Source organism: Patagioenas fasciata, chromosome W (assembly GCF_037038585.1).
Source record: "Patagioenas fasciata isolate bPatFas1 chromosome W, bPatFas1.hap1, whole genome shotgun sequence".
Lineage (NCBI taxonomy): Eukaryota > Metazoa > Chordata > Aves > Columbiformes > Columbidae > Patagioenas > Patagioenas fasciata.
The window spans coordinates 1,500,001-1,521,248 of NC_092559.1; the positions used below are offsets into that span (position 1 = coordinate 1,500,001).

General features: G+C 43.5%; 1 protein-coding gene across 14 annotated transcripts in view; it reads left to right on the forward strand.

The window, feature by feature from the left end:
• Window positions 1-21,248, forward strand: part of LOC136114600 (netrin receptor DCC) — a 361,710-nt gene that overhangs the window by 288,709 nt on the left and 51,753 nt on the right. For all 14 annotated transcript variants that reach the window (XM_071801689.1, XM_071801688.1, XM_071801697.1 and 11 more), the window contains 3 exons: window positions 7,629-7,770; window positions 10,261-10,371; window positions 16,566-16,760. In XM_071801689.1, the coding sequence (XP_071657790.1) occupies window positions 7,629-7,770; window positions 10,261-10,371; window positions 16,566-16,760 (448 nt within the window). The remainder of the gene's footprint in view (window positions 1-7,628; window positions 7,771-10,260; window positions 10,372-16,565; window positions 16,761-21,248) is intronic.

A 21,248-nucleotide genomic window follows, 5' to 3' on the forward strand; every position in this document is an offset into this window, starting at 1 on the left:
ACAAATAAACACTTTGAGTAGGTCTTTAGGCCAAGACTTTCAAGCCTAAGAGATCAACCTTAAGCTGGGATAGTTTCTGGATTTGCAGAGAATGAGGAAAATCCCACTGAATTCTGCAACTTGAGGCTAATTTGGGAAGGGAGAAAAATTATACCCAATATATCCCAACAGCAGCTCTGATGCTGGTTCACAATGTCCAGCTGCACATCCCTAAAGCCAGAGAACTAGAAAATAATAGAAAATGTATTTTCTATGTCTGCATTGATGGTTTCTGGAGCCCCGCTGAATGTTATTGAATATCCACAGGGAATGAAAAGTCTTTAATTAAACAGATGCCGGTGGGTGCAAAATTGAAAGGCCTGAATGACCCTCTTTGTTAATCCTAAAAGTCAATATCGTGCGTTGGGTTGGTTGGTGACTTGCAGTTATTTACCTTTCCCTGATGAATTTGCTGTCCGGGTCCCGTGATAATTGAAGGAACCTCCAGCGCTTCAGATTTTAAAGCAAAATATAATTAAAGCAAAAAAATGTCGAGATAAAACCAGAAATCATTACTGAAGGTGATGTATTTTCACAGCCGGCTGGAGTTATTTAAAGCAACATGTGGTACCTGGACAACCTTTGTATTTATTTCATCCAGTGTTTTAGAGACGTGGAAAACCAAAAGCAGAAGGATGAGATGATGTTAATCAGAATTAATTAATAAGATCAGCCTGAGGGTACAAAACAAGGAAACAAAGTCATATCTGCTATACATATAGATAGATCTATATGTCTCGAGATGCAAAGTGAAGATGCAAGAGGCGAGAGCAGAAAATCACAAGTTGCTTTTGATGAGTATTTGAGTTTACAAGTCTACCTGGGGGTCTTCGCTCTTTGTTTTTAATTAACAGTTAGGATCACCACAGCTGCTTGTTGGACACCTAAAGAAACAAGAACCTCCCCTCCTCGTTGCGCTTGAACTTCTCCCCGTGATTTAATTAGAGACGAGGTCGGTACGTTGGTATTTCAGGTCTTCTCATGGTCATCAACTTCATCATTAAAGCACAATTGAGAAGAAGTTGCTCAGTATTTGCGTCCCATCTTCCTTGACCAACGGGTGGTTTTCTGAGAAATCTCTGTTATCTGCAAGAAATCATTGCTTGTTGCCATGCAAGTTTGCGATGATTTAATTGAGACCTTGCTTGTGGAATGAACAATCCAGAATATTCCTCTTTGGACAGAAAAGTCGCCAACGCCGGCAACATTTGGCAGGTTTTCCCTTCCTTCATTTCAATGCCATCTTGGTTTTTTAATAGGATTATTCATCATTGTCTTCCGTCTCGGAGCAATTCAACAAAAGCTTTATATATCCAGATGTAGAATATATATATATGTATGTGTGTGTGTTTGTTGTCCAAATCCTTTCCCGGTCATCGCGATTGGGCCCAGGGAGCCGTTCCAGCGCACGATGCTCAGTGAATGGCACCAGATGGTTCCTTTCTCTTCAGAAACTGCTCTATACCCAAAATAGAGCTTTTTCTCCTCCCGAATTCAGCCTTTAAATCGGAGCATTTACGCCAGAAAACTTATGGGTTTTATATAAGAGGCCCAACGAGATGCTCTCCAGGTTAACGGCGTTCCCGGGAAGCAGATCCGCTGTACCGCAGTAACCTCGGTGCCCGTTAAGACTCGGTTGTAATTAATATTTCGGTGGTATCGTTATGGAAATGTCTAATTTGCAAAAAGGAGAATCGGTGGCTTTATAAAATCAACGGTAGGGAGAATTAGCAGCAAAATTAAGGCAGGTTTGTTGGACACGGGAGCTCCGTCAGGTCCAAACGCCATGTGCATGGTACCATTGCTTATCTTATACCAGGAGAAACCTCCTTTATTGCTGCAGGAGCATAAATATTCAAGAAATAAGTCTAAGGATATATTATTTCATTGTGGGGGTGTTTTATTTCTTCCTTTTGTTGTTGGCGATGATGATTTTGGGTCATTTGTGCTCAAACCTTTCTCCAAAGTCACCTGGTTTTGGGGGATCTCTGGGCAGCTCCTGATACCAGCACCTTAATATTATATAAAACCAAATATTTCTTACAAGATATTGTTCATATTTTGATTTTAATCTGAATTTGGACAGAAATTATGTGGGAATTATCATGCCCTTTGCTTTATAAACTTAACCACAAGGCTTCCAGGCAGCGTAATTGAAGTAATCAGCATCAGTATCATCAGTAATTAAAGCGCTCACCAACTACAGGTGCTGCTAAGTGCTAATCAATCAAGCTCATTTGCAATTGAAAACTTGCTTGAAGTATTGATAGTTTCTTTGATCCTTGACCCCCTTGGTTTTCCTATAGTGGACTGAAGCCCTTTACAGGTGATGGAGGGACATGAAATTCAGCTTTTCCTTGATGAAATTCAGCTTTTCCTTGATGAAATTCAACTTTTCCGTGGTGAAATTCAGCCTTTTCTTGCCTGAGCGACGTCAATTAAAAGGTACCATAGGGCAAATTTGCTTTATCAGCCGTTGAACGACTCCCTGAGCGGAGGAAGGAAACTTTAATTGTGAGCAATTGTGTCGTTGACGCAAAAATGGGTTAAAATGAAACGTATGGCTGTGGAAATATATCACAGGTGGGTTTTACTGTTGGGGGTTTATTTCTTAATGACAACTTTCTTGCTCAAATTGGAATGAGACATCAAAGCGTTGACGATTTTCATGAGTATGACGAAGAGCCAAGAGCATTTCAAGTCAACGGTGCATTTGAGTTCCTTGAAAAGCTCTTGTTTTCAAACATACAAAAAGAGCGCGGGTTTTAATTGTATAAGTGTCTAAAATGCCCTAAAGTATCTAAAATCTTTCTATATTTGCAAAGAGAGAGAGAATTGTTACATTTTTCATGATTTGGTTTGAAACCTCATGATTTTGTGGTTGTTTTGCCACCATAACTAAGTATATTTCCCTGAGGTTCCTGACTTTTTTAAGCCTTGTATTTGGTTGCATTTCATCCTCTCGTCTTTTCAAGTTACATTGATTTTTGTATTTTCTCGAGCACTATATTACTCGTACACAAATTATACATATTTTACAAATAAGGTATGATCTAGATGCTTAATCTATGATGAATATATGAATAATAATAATAATCTATGAATTCACAATAGATTCTCCCATTCTAGCTTTCTTTCCCTTGCCTTGCGATGGTTCCGGCTGTTGACCCGAGTTAACCTGCGTTCACTCAAATATTCAGTATATAGTTCACCATCAGCTGGTAGATGGGAAGTTTTAGCCCCCAAAATTTCTTCCAGAAAGGTACAATTGTTTCTAATGGTCTTTGATCCTGGGTGGTGCCTGTTGGACCCATCAAAGATGCCAGGAGCTCCGTGAGCCTTACCCCGTCATCCCATCATCATCTCGTCATCCCATCATATCATCTCATCCCATCCCATCATCCTGTTCCATCATCCCCTCGTCCCGTCCCATCATCCCATCATCATCCCGTCATCCCATCATCCCATCATCTCATCCCCTCATCATCTTGTTATCCCATCATCCCATCATATCCTCTCATCCCATCCCATCATCCTGTCCCATCATCCCATCATATCATCTCATCCCATCCCGTCGTCCCATCTCATTCCGTCTCATCCCATCATCATCTCGTCGTCTCATCATCCCGTCGTCCCATCATCCCGTCGTCCCATCATCCTATCATCTCATCCCATCATCTCATCCCATCCCATCATCATCTTGTCGTCCCATCATCTCGTCGTCCCATCATCCTTCCCCATCATCCCATCATATCATCTCATCCCATCCCATCGTCCCATCCCATCATCCCATCATCCCATCATCTCATCTCATCCTGTCCCATCATCCTGTCTTATCATCCCATCATATCATCTCATCCCATCCCATCGTCCCGTCCCATCATCCCATCATCTCATCTCATCCTGTCCCATCATCCTGTCTTATCATCCCATCATATCATCTCATCCCATCCCATCGTCCCGTCCCATCATCCCATCATCTCATCTCATCCCATCATCTCATCCCATCATCTCATCCCATCATCTCATCCCATTCTGTCATCCTGTCATCCCATCATCATCCCGTCATCCCATCATCCTGTCCCATCATCCTGTCCCATCATCCTGTCCCATCATCCCATCATCTCATCCCATTCCATCATCCTGTCCCATCATCCCATCATATCTCATCCCATCCCATCGTCTCGTCGCATCATCCCATCATCTCATCTCACGCCATCCCGTCATCTCACCTCATCCCATCTTCCCATCCCTGTGCTTTTTGGCAGCTCACAGTGGTTTTGCATGGATATTATTCCCGGTTTGGTTTGTGTATCTAGCTGGTGGGATAATTGAATATCCATTGAAAAAAACAATCCACAGCATGGACTTGAAAAATGTGGAAGAGAAGCATATGTGCAACAGATAAACTTCATAAAGCAAGTACATTCGTCTGCTGCCATAACTAAATCAGTGTTTGCAAATATCTGATGATGAATATTTATGTCCAGAAGATTATCGACAAAAATAAACTGACAAATGGTCTTTGCGCATCCGGAAACTTTGATTTGATAAGATTCATGAGATTTTGGATGCTCCACGTTTCCCATCAGTGTAGCGAGAATATCGCAGCTCTTGCTTAGTCTACTAAATAACCATGAAAATGGGGAAATGAAAATATCCTTTGGGTTTGGAAACTACGGGAAAGACGTTAAAGCTTCAGCTCAGGTTTGGTTGGATGTGTTGGGCCAACGTTTGTTCTCCTAGGAAAGGTTGACCAAATACAATTGAACTCAGAGGGATCACACCGGGTGGTTTGGAATCTGTAATGGGATATTTTGGTTAGGAATAATCTATAAAGGGATATTTTGGTTTGGAATAATCTATAAAGGGATATGAGGGCAGTGCCGGGGGTCCCAGCTCACACCGAGATGCTCGGGGTCATTTCCTAATGGTGCAAGGAATGGACCGCGCGCCCATTAAAGAAAAATCCAACAAATGGAAGTGCCCAGCAACCTTTTACGATGCTTTTCCCTGTTGTTTTCTATCCAGGACTAACAGGTTCCTAAAATCCCCTTGCAGCTGACTTCATTTGATGGTTTCCTTAGGAATCCTGTAACAGAAAGGAAACCTTTTCTCTCGGGTAGTTGTTACCGCTGTCTCTGAAGCAGAAGAAAGGACAAGAAGTCAGCACCTCCGTCATTGATTTTCTGGGAGCAAAGGGTCACATGTTAAGTGCTATTGATAAAAAGCATCGTCGCGGTGTCCATGGAGACCAGGTCGAGGTGAAAGGGAACTGTTACCGTCAGGCGGATCCCTACAGAACCTACTTTTACCTCTAATCACAAGGAAGATCTTCTTCCTCCTACCAAACCCATTGCTCCTGTGCAAGCTGCCGTGCGGGGCGATGAAGCCGCCGATGACTTCAAGGCAGGAAAAGGGGGATTTGGGCTCTCATAAAAGCTGCTCCGCGCTTGCAGGTGTCCGCACAGACCACCCCGCGCTCACACAACCCAGTGCTGAAATGGCTTCAAAGAGAATGGAGCCACTTCTTCTCTTATTATTTAAACCATCTATAGATCCATTAAATTGTTGCCGACTGGCCCCATCGAGTGGTTGAACCATTTCTTGATTATTGCTCCATTTGCAACAAATTTGGGTTTGAAATAGACGGACAAAACGGAGCCCGTGGTTTGGAAACGATGGTGGACCAGCCAAAGATGCACTCAAAAGTCCAGGTCATGAGAAGGTCTTCCAAATGATGGGATTTCTTTTAAGTATCACCATGGTTTCTATCAGGTGATTCAGTTCTAAATTTGCCATAAGCGACACCGTCAGGTAAAAGTTCATAGAATAGTAGAATGTCCTGAGTTGAGAGGGACCCACAAGGATCATCATCCATATATAAACGTTTCTTATCTCCAACCTCTCAAGCTATACTCCAAGATTCAAGGGTGAATAATTTTATGGGCTCCTGTTTTCACCTTTCCATCCTCATTTTAGGCCGGTGACGCAGGATGGGGCCAACTGGGATTTCAGAAGAGTTTTTCTCATTGCTCTTGGGAAGGCGCAGGGGAAAGATGGAGTTGTTCTTTCCTCCCCTTCTGTGAGCAAATCACTAAATGCTCTGTTTTCTTCTCTACTTGGGAAATGGGGAGGTCAAAGGGCTGGAATATTTGCAGATGCCGAGGTCCCCACAACAGGAGCGTTGGAGATGGGAAGAGTTGGGAGGGTCCCGATATCAATGAGTTACCTGTAGAGCGACAACAGAAATACGTTGTAAAGCCGCTCTCTGGGTGCTTGTGTTCTCCCATAAACATTCTATATGTAGGCAATTTCCATATGCAAATGGCCCCGATCTGTTTTGAAAACAATCGCTTTCCGGTTTGATAAATGAGGGTTGTTCTGCCCCAGTGCAAAAAACTCAGCGTTATTTCACTCAGGAATGAAAACCCAAAGTATTGATTTTGAAATGTATGATAGATTGTAACAATAAATCACCGAGCAGTATATGTGCAAAATGGATTTTTTTCTATTGCAATAATTAATTTGATATGTGCTATAACGTATTTATGCAGGGCCTAAGCAACTCAATAACGGTAATAAATTGTATTTGGTCAAAAACTATCCACTGTGATGTGGTCCGGATTGTTTTAGCAGCGAAATGCTGCTGTACAATATCAACTCTCTTATCAGTCCAGCCCAGTAAAGCTGGTGGCTTTTCCCAGACAAATAATAAAGGGCAGAATGAACAGACAGATGGACGGACACGATACGACGAGACGGGATCAATACAGCTTTTGTGGAGGAAAGTCCCGCTCCACGTGTCTATTAAAGCCCTTTGAAGGAATCGTTGAGCACACGGGCAAGGAGATCCCGTTGATAGCGTTGGCGTGGATTTCCTAAAGCCACTTGATCCCATCCCTCACAAAAGGCTCCTGAAGAAGCGAAGGATTTTTCCCTTTGTGATAAGCGACTGACGGATAGACAACGGAAAGAGGTGCTGGCTTCTCTCGGCCGAGGAACGGTGGTGGTGGCGGTGTCGCCATCTCCACGCAGGATGGAGAGCGAGGAAACAAGGGTTAGAAATTCAGTGTAGCAAGATCACTGTAAATCCTTACAACACTGAGTGGCTGGGAGACCAACAGTAAATGGAATTCTGTGTCCATGGACTTGGACAGGAGTCCTTCAGACCTTTCTCCAAGGATAGAGGTGGTAGAGATGGATGTCCAACCTTGTCAGGAGCCACCAAGAAGGGACAATTTCAGTTTGGGCCGTTAGGTTGAGATAAGATCCCTCCTACAATCTAGCAAAGCAACATTGGGAAGCAATTAAGTGATTGGTTTTGGTTAATTGTGTCACTGCCCTGAGAAACAGCTCAACAAAAGGTCTCCCACATGTTGGGATCGGCAAGAAGTTTATCCCCAAGAGCTTTGTCTCTCTTGACGTTGTCCATGAACGTCTGACACAAAATAGTTAGAACTACTCGAGTTATTTGTATCCTACGGTCAAAATGAGGCGACTTTGTTCTTAGAAAAAAATAATAGCTTTATTTCTATCATTTCATTGTGAACAAATCAAACCCAACAATAATATCTCTTCTTTTCCAGAGCATCAAAGTCAGCTGGTTGCCTCCACCACCAGGTACTCAAAATGGATTTATTACGGGCTATAAAATCCGACATCGAAAGACGACCCGCAGGGGTGAGATTGAAACACTGGAGCCAAACAACCTCTGGTACTTGTTCACAGGTCAGTGTTCGCGTGGTTTTGATTAATTAAATGCTTTGGGAATAAAATATACTTTTCAGTTGAAGGGAACATTGATTTCTTTGCTCGCAGGTAGCATTTATTGTGTTGTACAAAGATGGTCTTTATGGTAGGGTTTTTTTAAACCAGTTTTTTCCTTAATGCTTTTATCATATGTTTGTCTCCCTCACTTTATCATTAATGAACTTGAAACTGCGTTTTTTTCAGTCCAGGTAATGTATTTTTTTAGAGCATTCGGTCAACACTTCTCGTAGGTGCCAAAATAGTAATTTCCCGTTTCTTTGCCAAGATTTTCCGCGGAAAACGTCGCCTCGCGGAATAAAAAGCCCAACGCTAGATCATAGCAAAACTAGAATTGCTATGGGTGAAAGCAGCCAGGTGGTTATCGTTTAATGAAATAGAACAAGGGCAAGTGTAGAGTCTTAAATCTGGGTAGGAACAACCCCAGGTTCCAGTGTAAGCTGGGGAATGAGCTGTTGGAGAGCAGTGAAAAGGGAGCTGGGGGTCCTGGGGACAGCAGGGTGAGCATGAGCCAGCACTGGGCCCTTGTGGCCAGGAAGCCAATGGGACCTGGGGTGGGTTAGAAGGGGGTGGTCAGTAGGTCAGAGAGGTTCTCCTGCCCCTCTGCTCTGCCCTGGGGAGACCACAGCTGGAATCTTGTGTCCAGTTGTGGCCCCTCAGCTCCAGAAGGACAGGGAACTGCTGGAGAGAGTCCAGCGCAGCCACCAAGATGCTGAAGGGAGTGGAGCATCTCCCGTGTGAGGAAAGGCTGAGGGAGCTGGGGCTCTGGAGCTGGACAAGAGGAGACTGAGGGGTGACTCATTCATGGGGATCAATATGGAAAGGGGGAGTGTCAGGAGGATGGAGCCAGGCTCTTCTCGGTGACAACCAATGATAGGACAAGGGGTAATGGGTACAAACTGGAACACAAGAGGTTCCACTTGAATATAAGAAGAAACTTGTTTGGGGTGAGGGTGTCAGAGCCTGGCCCAGGCTGCCCAGGGAGGCTGTGGAGTCTCCTTCTCTGCAGCCATTCAAACCCGCCTGGACACCTTCCTGTGGAACCTCAGCTGGGTGTTCCTGCTCCATGGGGGATTGCACTGGATGAGCTTTCCAGGGCCCTTCCAACTCCTGACATTCTGGGATTCTCTGTGTGATTCTGAGTTGTATATTTCAGGATAATCAATAGCGTTTAGTGTTTGGGGCGGGAAAAGCAGGATTTTCGATCAAAATGAAAGAAAAGCAAAAGTAGAATGTTTTTCTGAAGAAGACCTTAAATACCAGCTTGATCATCTCATGTAGCATCTTGACCCAAGTCCCTGTGGACAAGAAGTCCCTTCCTGTGAAGGCTACGTAACTAATACACACAACTTGCGCAAGAAGCAAAGACGTTCGGGGGGAAGTGAGCACGTTAAGCACTTTAAACAAGTTGGAAAGGACCCATTTTTTGGCAGGTAAAGCAGAAATCATGATGGAACCCGCTCAGGGGTTTGAGTTGAGTCCAAGTCCTCCGTAGCTCCATCCCTGTGGATCCCGTCCCATGGCAGCAGAGCAGATGAACCTCTATTGTGGTAGATGCCAACATCTTGAGCAAATTCCTTCTTAAACATGAATTATTTGGGGCTTGAAGAGCTGCAGGGTGGTGGGACAGTGGCTGCACGTCCCCATCTCACCTCCACACAACCCAAAATCCCTTTTTTCTTCCTATTTTTTAACAAAGCTTTGGAAAACATGGTTTTGAAGGCAATTAAGACAAATATCCAAGTGTCGTTATTATTCTGTGCGTTGTGCTTGCTGGAGACCGAGCTATGAGGCTGCTCTAAATGGACATTTTAAATATTAACATGTAGGCTCTTTTCTGCAATTCTCTCCGGTCGGCAGGTGCTTTACGGGATAATAAGAACATCTGCAATAGCGAAGGAATTTAGAGGTACAACGCAGGTTTCTAAATAGCCGCTATCAATTTTCGAGTGGGTTTCCATCTCAGCTCAACGTTCCGCCGCTCGTTTTAATTATGACCGTTTTTCTCCGGAGAATGTTTGCAATTAAATGAAACATTATTATATGGTGGTCAGTATAGACTAGAGCGTAAAGCTAAATTTATATCCCCACCCCGGGGGCTTGAAATCCTGCGGCACGTTCCGAACGTAATTGTTTTCCGATGGCTTCGGCCACAGCGGGAAACGCCTGATTTCTGAATCCGTGCTTATTTCATAATATTGGTAAGACTTGCTGGGTTTTTTCCTGACCTGTGTGCTCTTTCATTAATTATGTGTGTATTTTATCTATATGCATTAGCGAGTTGTGGCAAATCCAATGGCCATTCCAATGGGATGAAGCTCAACAAGGCCAAGTGCTGGGTCCTGCGCTTTGGCCACAACAACTCGGTGTTTCATTTGATGCAAACTCCAGGATTGTCGTTGATGTTTTTCTTTCTATATAATATTTATTTGCCTTTCTTTTGTCCAACAGGGCTTGAGAAAGGAAGTCAATACAGTTTCCAAGTGGCGGCAATGACGGTGAATGGGACCGGACCCTCCTCGGACTGGTACACGGCGGAGACGCCCGAGAACGATCTCGACGGTAAATGCATCTTTTTCACCAAAAAAAAGCATCACGGCCATTTGCAATAACATTGTAATATCATAAATGAGAAATGTAATCAATCAACGAAACAATGGAAATGATGCCTAACAAACCGCAAAGCAAATATTCCAATGGGTCAGATTTCCCGACCTTTATTTGCAGGTGTTGGCGATGCAGCTGGATAATTGATGCGATGCAGATACCTGGAAAGCGGGGTGGGGGCGTAAATCAGGGAAGAAAAACACTGAAATGAAAAGGATTGGATAAAATGAGCGGAATATTTGAAGTAGCAGAGGAGTAAAAGGAGAGTAATGAAAAAAATCGGCCGAAAAACAATTAAGCAGAGTGCAAATCAAACGGAACAAAGGGCCCGACAGATGGAAGTCGCGGCAAAACTAGAGACAATCCAGAAGCAGCAAATAGGCGGTGGAGAGGAGATGAAGAGCAAATGAAAGGCAACTGATGAAAATTGCTGATTTTTAAAGCAAACTCCGTCACCTCAAAAGGATCAAAGGCAAAGCGGATGAAAGAATAAATAAATCATCCGTTTCAATGCAGCGTGGTACTTGACGTTGCCTTTCTTCTGCCCGGCCAGATTTCCTTACGATCTCAAAAATCCACCCTTGCAAATTGAAGAAGAGGAATTTCTGCCTTTCCCTGCGTCCAAATGCAATTTCCTGGGAGCGGCCGCACAGAAAACGATGGAAGCGGCACCTGGTTTTGCAGAGCGGCGACGCTTCCGGACGCGGCGGATCACAACACGCCGCCGTGCATGATGAGATGGCTTTAATTACGCTCGGGCTAGACAGCAGTTTGCAAAACGATGTTGCGAAGGTGTAAATTTGCACAGGAAACACATTAAAAAGAAGAAAGCGCGGCGATCGAGCCCATTTTGATTTGCATTTTGTGCACGCCGCCTTCCTTTGAAGCCTTGGTGCCCAAACACGTGTTTGCATGCAAAGACATTAATCAAATATTCGCAGGTGGGAGTAGGTGCATGCAAATAAATCCAAGCAAAGCCGTTTTGCTCGTGGTTTGTATTGACGTGCATTTGCGTTTGCAGCCTCCAGGCTGATGCTGGGAATGCAGCGTGTTACTCGCTAAATACAAATACCTTGATAAACCCTGCGGGAAAATCTATTTATTACTGGACTTCTTTGATGACACCAAGTTGGGAGGGAGTGTGGAGCTGCTGGAAGGCAGGAGGGCTCTGCAGAGGGATCTGCATTCCAATGGGCTGAAGTTCACCAAGGCCAAGTGGTGGGTCCTGCACTTTGGCCACAAGAACCCCCTGCAGCGCTCCAGGCTGGCACAGAGTGGCTGGAGAGCAGTCAGGCAGAAAGGGACCTGGGGGGACTCATGGACAGGAAGCTCAACAGGAGCCACCAGTGTGCCCAGGTGGCCAAGAAGGCCAATGGTGTCCTGTCCTGTATCCAAGAGCGTGGTCAGCAGGACAAGGGCAGTGATCCTTCCCCTGTGCTCTGCATTGGGGAGGCCACACCTGGAGTATTGTGGTCAGTTCTGGGCCCCTCAGCTCAGGAAAGAGATTGAAGTGCTGGAGCGGGTCCAGAGAAGAGCAACAAGACTGGGGAAGGGACTTGAGCACAAGCCCTATGGGGAGAGGCTGAGGGAGCTGGGCTTGTTCAGTCTGGAGAAGAGGAGGCTTAGAGGTGAGCTCAGCACTCTCTAGAACCACCTGAAGGGCAGTTCTAGCCAGGGGGGGATTGGGCTCTTCTATACACTCAGCAATAGGACAAGGGGGCATGGACTTAAACTCTGCCAAGGGAAATTTAGGCTGGAGATTAGAAAATTAGACTGGAAATTCTTCACAGAGAGCGTGGTCAGGCATTGGAATGGCTGCCCAGGGAGGTGCTGGACTCACCGGCCTGGAGGTTTTTAAGCTGAGATTGGCCATGGCACTTAGTGCCATGATCTGGTCAATGGACTGGAGTTGGCCCAAGGGTTGAACTGGATGATCTCTGAGCTCTTTTCCAACCCAGTCCATTCTGTGATTCTGCGGAGCCTTGCAAGCGTCGGAGCTGGAAAACAAGCTGGTACCAGCAATTCTCTCCCTGCTGCTGTGGATAACGCGGTTTATTTGCTTTCACTGGAAGGCATCGGCAACACGAAGACGAACAGTATCCCAGCGAACAGCGTCACCTCCCAACGGATCTCCATTTTAATTAGTGTGTTTTGTTAAAGCGATTAGAAATCCAAACACGGCTGCTTCTGGAACCCTGGAAAACCCGCGTGCGTTTACAGGCATCTCAAAAGGTTTGAAAGATTTATTTTGAGCCTCAAATTTTACACTTTAAAAACAAAAAAAACCCACAAAAACATAGGAATTGAAAGCGGCGCTTTCCCCGAAGGGTCTGATTTAAATAGCTTGAGCGAGGATGCAAGAGAATCTCTGATCAACTCCGTGTCTTCTAGGAAAGTGGGTTTGGGATGCGCGTTTCTGATTGCTGCACGGAGCAGATGGAAGCTGTTACACGTGGTAGATAGCGATACAATTCAGCTTCAGCTCTAAATGAGCTCGACAAGCTCAACTGTTATTATATTGTAATGGAGACTGAAAAGCGGTTGGGGGAATAGGTGAAGAAAATGGCATGAATAAAAACGACCCTATGTAAGACGTGCATCTTTGAATGTCTGAGGAAATTGCGCAAGCGACCCAGATGTGAAGCATTTTTCAAGCTTGACCGTGGAATTGGAGACCTTGGAGTAGCTCTAAGTGTGGCGTTCCCTGGATCGAAGACGTGCGTCTCAAACCATCATGTAGATACACAGCGAAGGACTTGGGCACGTGTGAGCAGATGTGTCCCAGGAGGAGACGTCCCACTATACAGTGGCATAGACCTTCAGCTTCCATGGAGCATCTCAGATGTCCCACCATGCAGTGACATAGACCGTCAGCTTCCATGGAGCATCTCGGATGTCCCACCAGACTGACACAGACCTTCAACTTCCATGGAGCATCTCAGATGTCCCACCATGCAGTGACATAGACCGTCAGCTTCCATGGAGCATCTCGGATGTCCCACCAGACTGACACAGACCTTCAACTTCCATGGAGCATCTCAGATGTCCCACCATGCAGTGACACAGACCTTCAGCTTCCATGGAGCATCTCGGATGTCCCACCAGACTGACACAGACCTTCAACTTCCATGGAGCATCTCAGATGTCCCACCATGCAGTGACACGGACCTTAAGGTTTCATGGGACGTCTCAGGAGATGTCCCACCATGCAGTGACATGGACCTTAAGGTTCCATGGGACGTCTCAGGAGATGTCCCACCACGCAGTGACGTAGACCTTCAGCTTCCATGGAGCATCCCAGATGTCCCACCATGCAGTGACATAGACCTTCATCTTCCATGGAGCATCTCAGATGTCCCACCATGCAGTGATGTAGACCTTCAGCATCCATGGAGCATCTCAGATGTCCCACCATGCAGTGACGTAGACCTTCAGCATCCATGGAGCATCCTAGGAGATGTCCCACCATGCAGTGACATAGACCTTCAGCTTCCATGGAGCATCTCAGATGTCCCACCATGCAGTGACATAGACCTTCAACTTCCATGGACTATCTCAGGAGATGTCCCACCATGCAGTGACACAGACCTTCATATTTCAGTTCTTGGGAATAAATAAAGCTACTTAAAATGTAATTAAAACTGCTTTATATACATACAAAGTTGAATTAAAAAACATTAAAAACAGCTCTGCATTTATGAAACTTTAATACTCAAAAAAACACTTCAAAAATATTCACTCCAGCTTCATTTTAGCGACTTAATTCACAACCAGGGTCCAAGAAGTTCAAGTGCCTTTTGCTTTTCCAAACAAGAAGTCCTGATTTTGCTCCGTGGTGCGTAAATCTGTGTTTGAAATAAAGAACATGAAATGAATAAAGTAGTTTGAACCCAAACGGCTGCTCGGAGGTGTCTGTAGTGCATTGAAATCCCTGTGTTGTGTCAGATGGAACAATTATTATTTGAAGGCAAATTGGTTCTTTTGGATGCTCCAATCTGGGAATCACTACGTTGAGGACGTTGGGGGAATCGCGGTGTTGCTACGTTATCCGGCTTCTCATTTCGAGGCGTTAAATTGTGCTTTTAATCTGCAGGGCTTGTAAGAAATGCTTCTGTCGTTTGTTTTTCAAGCAGCCCAAGTAACTTTAACTTCTCCATTAAATCAAAGTTTGGGAGTGGAGTTGGGGGGCAATGGCAACTTAACCTGGTTCTTCTTTTTGTGACCAGCGACTTTGCAGTGAGTTTGCTTTGATTTTTTAAAACCAGACCCGTGCTTCGCAATTTTAAGAGGTTGAACTTTTAAGATGTTGAACTTTTAAGAGGGTGAACTTTTAAGAGGGTGAAACTTTAAGAGGGTGAAACTTTAAGAGGTTGAAACTTTAAGACGTTGAAACTTTAAGACGTTGAAATTTTAAGACGTTGAAACTTCAAGAGGTTGAAATTTTAAGAGGATGAAACTTTAAGAGGTTGAAATTCTAAGACGTTGAAACTCTAAGAGGTTGAAATTTTAAGAGGATGAAACTTTAAGACGTTGAAATTTTAAGAGGTTGGACTTCAAGAGGTTGAGACTTTAAGAGGTTGAAACTTTAAGAGGTTGAAATTTTAAGAGGTTGAAATTTTAAGAGGTTGAAATTTTAAGAGGATGAAACTTTAAGGTGTTGAAACTTTAAGACGTTGAAACTTTAAGACGTTGAAACTTTAAGACGTTGAAATTTTAAGACGTTTAAACTTTAAGACGTTGAAATTTTAAGAGGTTGGACTTTAAGAGGTTGAACTTTTAAGACATTGAAACTTCAAGAGGTTGAAACTTTAAGACGTTGGAATTTTAAGAGGTTGAAACTTTAAGAGGTTGAAACTTTAAGAGGTCGAAACTTTAAGACGTTGAAACTTTAAGACGTTGAAATTTTAAGAGGCTGAAACTTTAAGACCTTGAAACTTTAAGAGGTTGAAATTTTAAGACGTTGAAATTTTAAGAGACTGAACCTTTAAGACGTTGAAATTTTAAGACGTTGAAATTTTAAGAGGCTGAACCTTTAAGACGTTGAAACTTTAAGAGGTTGAAACTTCAAGAGGTTGAAATTTTAAGAGGTTGAAATTTTAAGAGGTTGAAACTTTAAGAGGTTGAAACTTCTAAGCCGTTGAACTTTTAAGCCGTTGAAATGTATAAATTTGCTGGGTGTTTCAGATGGGTAAGGTACTAATGCGATTTCCCCAAAGGCGCAACAGCTTTTCAAAGTACTTTAATGCATTGGTAAGAAAACATAAAATCCCAAGGACACGTGTTAATTCTGCTTTTTTATTACCTTTTCCAAGGTTTACAGTGGGAATGCTTCACAACTGTGAAGTGTCTTTTGTTGGAGTTTACATCATTTTCTATTATTGGCTTTGCCCTGTCCTTGTTGGCTTCCTTCTAAGCTTTCCACTATTATATTGCAAGCCTTTTTATTGGGGAAAAATAGTGATTTGTCTCTTTCTGCTCTCAAAAAGACAAGTTACTATGTGGCTCCTCTGGAGAGACTTGTGATATGGTAGTTATTGGGTAAACTCAAACAAAAGGCATTTACTCCTCTAACCTTCACAGAAGAATTAGGCTGGGAGAAGGCAAACAGCCTGCGAGTGATTAATTACTACTTAAAGTAATGAATTTAGCCCGGGAATAGCCGTAAATAAAAGACGTCATTCCATCATTTCATTTGCGAGATGTTGGTGCATTGACTTAAAGCAGCTTCAAAGCAAGAGTTAACATTCGCTCGTCGTGAAAGAGACAGATTATTGCTAGAATATAGTAGTACATCTCAAAAAATAGTCAAATCTTGTTAAATAATCTACAAACACAAAGTGTCAGGATCCTGGTGAACTTGTAAATAGAGCAGGGAATGGAAAAGTTGTTCTATTGAAAATCCTCTTGCAGGTCATCTTTCATTTTCCTGCATCATTTGTAATCTTTCTGGTCCCCTTATGCTCAAAGTGGCAAACGCCAGATGTTCTGTGTAAATCAGAACATCGGCGCTCTCGGATGTTGCTCGGCAATGAAATTGCATGTAGCTCTGCATGTAGCTATGGGGTTTTTTTGGTCAAAACCTTGAATCTAAACACAGCCGTGGAGTGGAATATTCATTGATGCTTTTCTCTCATTTCTTCGAATCCCAGAATCTCAGGTTCCCGACCAGCCGAGTTCTCTTCACGTCAGGCCCTTGACCACGAGCATCGTCATGAGTTGGACGCCGCCGCTCAACCCCAACATCGTCGTCCGCGGGTACATCATCGGCTACGGCGTGGGCAGCCCCTACGCCGAGACCGTGCGGGTGGACAGCAAACAGCGCTATTATTCCATTGAAAACTTGGGTGAGTGGTTGCTTTCCTTCATTTCATTCCACAAAAAGGTTCCTCCAAGATGATGCTGCTTTCGTAGGTTTGTTTTCAGGCTATATGTCACTTGCTTAGGCTGGTCCTACATTCCATTTACATTTATTACTCTCCAATGCGTCAAATCTCTTTGATCAAATGCTCATTTTATTCATCCGTCTTATTAAGTCACGTCCTCCTAATCCTGACTCCCACTTGTGCAGAGAGCTGGACCTAAAGGTGTTATTCCCCAGGTTGGAATTCAATGGCAAATCCTATTTGGCTCCATCAAAATGGCGCCAAGAGAGGTGGTTATTCGTTATTCATTATAACTCTGCATACTCTCCAATACATCAAATCTCTTTGATCGAATGCTGATTTTATTCATCCGTCTTATAAAGTCACGTCCTCGTAATCCCGACTCCCACTTGCGCAGAGAGTTGGACCTAAAGCTGTTATTACCCAGGTTGGAATTCAATGGCAAATCCTATTTGGCTCCATCAAAATGGCGCCAAGAGAGGTGGTTATTCGTTATCCATTATTCACGGCGCGCTCTCTGCGACGCTTCATCGAAATCCTCAACAGGGGACACAGGGACCTGGATGCTTCCCCTGGTGATGGAGCATTCGCATGGTGCTGGGAAACCAGTTCCAACTGTAAAGAAAGTGCGGAAGTTTAATGGTTTCCTCATCGTTTCTTCTTTCCCGCTTTTATTCCAGGTAAGTTATCTGCGAACGATCCGATATTACAGGGAGATGCATTCACCTGGTGCATTAGGGGTGCGCAGGTAGACCCGTTGTCTCAATTCTATGGGACTGAAAATATCTGGGGACACTTTGCTTTGGAATTGGTGTTTTATAGCACCTGAAACTGCGTCGTCCAACCTTATTATTACTGATGATGTCCAACCTTATTGTGATTATTACATCCAACCTTTTTGCTCTTTCCTTGGGGAAACCTGGGGAGTGGAATAAACTGGTTTTACTGTGATTCCATCAAACAGCTTCGCTACGTCCAGATACCTATTTTATGATGGAGTTATTGCCAAGAGCCAGCGTAAACTTTCCCAAATATTCAGTGTGTTCGATGGAAAAAAGCAGATTTGATAATGTTTAGCGCAAGTGTGAAGTTATTATGCAAAATGTCTGACTGGACCAGGCAAGAAATCTTGTGGAATATAAAGATAAAAGCTCTTCCTAACGAATGTGTGCGCCTAATAACTAATGGTCAGGATTAAATGCCAAGCGTTTCTATTTTTCATTCCAAAAGGGATTTAAATCCTCCCAAGCCTATTTTAAGGTGTTTCATATCTTTAATGAGTTTTCAGTTGAGTCTTTGGCCACTGTTGACCCCGAAGTACTAGAAAAGAAAATTATATGGGCAGATGTATCTTAGCAAAAGCTACAGAGATGCCCAAAAGGTCAATTTTATAGAGTTCCAAGTGGTCGCCTCTCACTAAAAGTGTCTTGATTAACAACTGGAGAAATGTCTTGGGCTTTGTGAAGCTTTAATGTTTGTCTCCCTTCAAGTATTCAATGACCGGTGAATATATTTGCTCATAAAACCTCTTATAGCTGGAAGATACACTGGGAACAACTTGCGGATATAAAATCTTGTAGAGCTATTTCTGTGGCTTAAAAGGGTGTTTCACTAATTAATTACCAAAGTAACACTCAGACATCCAAAAAAATGGCAAGAAACTGTTGTGACCACATCAAATATTTGCTTGCAAACAATGTGGACACAGAAATCAGGGTTGGTTTGTCTCGAACGTCCTCCAACAGACTGAGGTTTCATCGAAGTTATGAACTATCCCAATGAAAAGTATCTTTTCATTGTACGTTTTTTAGCTTGATTGCGGATATTCAAAATGTACAATTCGCATGTGGAAACTCAGCTTCCGTACATAATTGTACTAATTAACTCCCATCATTTAAATATCCCCAGAAAATGAACCTCGGAGGGATGTGACCAAGGGCCTGGAGAAAGCTTTTAAAAAATTAGAACAATTGCCAACGCTTCCTACGTTATTCACCCACTTTATTAGAAACAGCTCCGTATTGCACAACAGAACACGACGGAATTATTCCAACTCGTTCAATATTTAAGGCTGCAGTTCCTAATTTTGAGATCTGTGTGGGTTTTATCGCTCCTTCCCTAACTTCTTCACGCATCCATAGGTCATGGTTGGCCACCTATGCGCACACCCTACGGATAGGGGTGGTTTGGGTAATTTGTAATTCGTTGTGATTTGTATTTTTAGGCTAAATTCTATCCTTTAAGCTTCAATAGCTTCCTAGTGTCGTAAAGCAAAGTTGAGGAAGAGTCTGAAACAAAACGTAGCTCAAGCTTTAAGCTCGGGACTATTTATCTTCTCTAGTTTATCTTCTCATCTGCTTATCTTAGAGAAGATGGTCATGGTATGTCAGTGTTTGGTGGCGAAACCTTTGCGATAGGATGGAAATAAGGATAAATACTCTGACCTATAATCGAGACTATTTATTTGTTCTACCCAACTTCAGCTGTTCAACCGAGTCACCTGAGTTCGAGCCGTATCAGCCCGTGTTCCTTCTCTAATCCGTCAAGCAGGATAAAACAAGAGTAAGGATAGTCCAGCTCATTAATATCTCCATCCTCTTGATTTTTTGTTCCCATTTACCTTGGTCAATGTCCCCAGTTGCAACTTAGCTGTGCCATTGCCTTGTTACGCACCAGGATTCTCCATTCTAGAGCCAACGACGGGATTCCAAGCATCTTTGCGCCTTCGATCCGCTGCTAACGATTGAGGAAAACTGCTTAGTCCTTAGCGATTTTGGGTGGAAGTCAGATATCAAAGATGCTTTTCAAATCCTATTAGACACTTCAGTGCACCTTTGTAATCCTAAAAACTCTGCTTGAAAGTCCAAGGCGTGGAAGCGATGGACGATCTCCTCTAGCGGGTCACCCATTCCTTCCCTTAATAACGCCAGCATAATGCCAATATGCATCACATTATGGTCTTTAATTGATTATTTCCTCCAAGCAAAGCTTTGGAAATAGCTGAATCAGGCCGCGCTCGAGCTGTTACAACCCTTGGCTGAGTCGTGCGCTGAATAAATCACTTGAAAAACGTGAAGAAAAGCACTCACTCTTTCATAATAGTGATGGAGAACTTGATTCTGCGTGATGATCATCTTGAATACAGCTGTATAGAGGTAACACTTGTCCTGTAGAATGAGTTAAATAGAGTGATTTGCTCCTGACTGAGTGGTCCTATTGCCCCAGAGACGCTCTCCACAGGTACAGAAGAATATAAGAATATCCAGAGACTTCAGCTTTGGCAGTGAAGCATTTGCTGTATTTTCTTTCTGCAGTATATGAAAGGGATTTGGTGTCAGTCTCATAAATTTCAGCAGCGAGCATCCCCTGCTCTCATCCATGACAGCAAAATTGGTACTTGACCGAGTAATTCGACCAAGTAGACCCACTGCTAGTGAGCCGCTTCATTTTCTGCTTTATTTTTTAATATCTTTTTAAAGTTCTTCGCTTGTGATTGTAAATTGCAGGCTTATCGGTTGATTAACGGTGGGTTTAGCGATAGTGGAGAGTTCGCAAGTACCGATTCTGATTTAGAAATAGCGATTTCTGGCCTGATCCGAGCCAGAAGGCGTTAAGCACGGTAATGAGCTGGGCTCATCTTTGTGTTTAAGCTTACTCGTTAAATACAAGTTGAAGAGAAAAGGCAAGAAGCGTGTCAAGGAGATCTCCTTTTACTGGTTCTACAGACATAAACCTCAGAATACCCGAAATGCCACAGGAACTGTAGGGATTTGCGTGGATCTTGGAGTAGATCGTGACGCTGTGTTTTTCGCTAATGTGTTAGAAAATAAAGCAGGGGAAGTTTATTGTAGCATGTTCCAGTAGGTTAACAACATTACAATGTCATTTTGGGGTATTTTAAGAACTCGTTCTGGGATATTTTAACAACTTACTGGACTAAGAGTAGACTGGGCCTATGTAGGCCCAGACCATGACCAGTTAAGATGCACATTTGAAAACCTGAGGCTCAGTTTTCAGCTGAGCAGGGAAGGTGATTCCTCTGGCAACCATCGTCATGCTTCCATCTTTAAAATGCCCAAGAGAAAATGTGTATAAAAATGACTATTTTACAGCTATTTCAAAGCTAAATATGATGGGAAGGCCGTAGCGAATTCCGGGCTTTCGTCTTCCAAGCACATCCCTTCCCCTCCCCTTACATATGTGAGAACACAAGAACAAGGTGCCGCTTTCTAAAGGGTTTTTAAGTAGAGTTGCCTTTACGTGACCTAAAGAAAAAACCCCATTGGTCCCCCCAAGCGCGCAGGAATTCGTCGAAAGGCTTTGATTGGGAAGCCGGGCCGCGCGGCTTGAAACCTTTATTTTCATGTCTCTTTTTAACATGAACCTTTGATCCTCCCGGCCTAGCGATGAAAGCGAAATATGCAGCAAAATCCAGCAAAGACTTTTCAA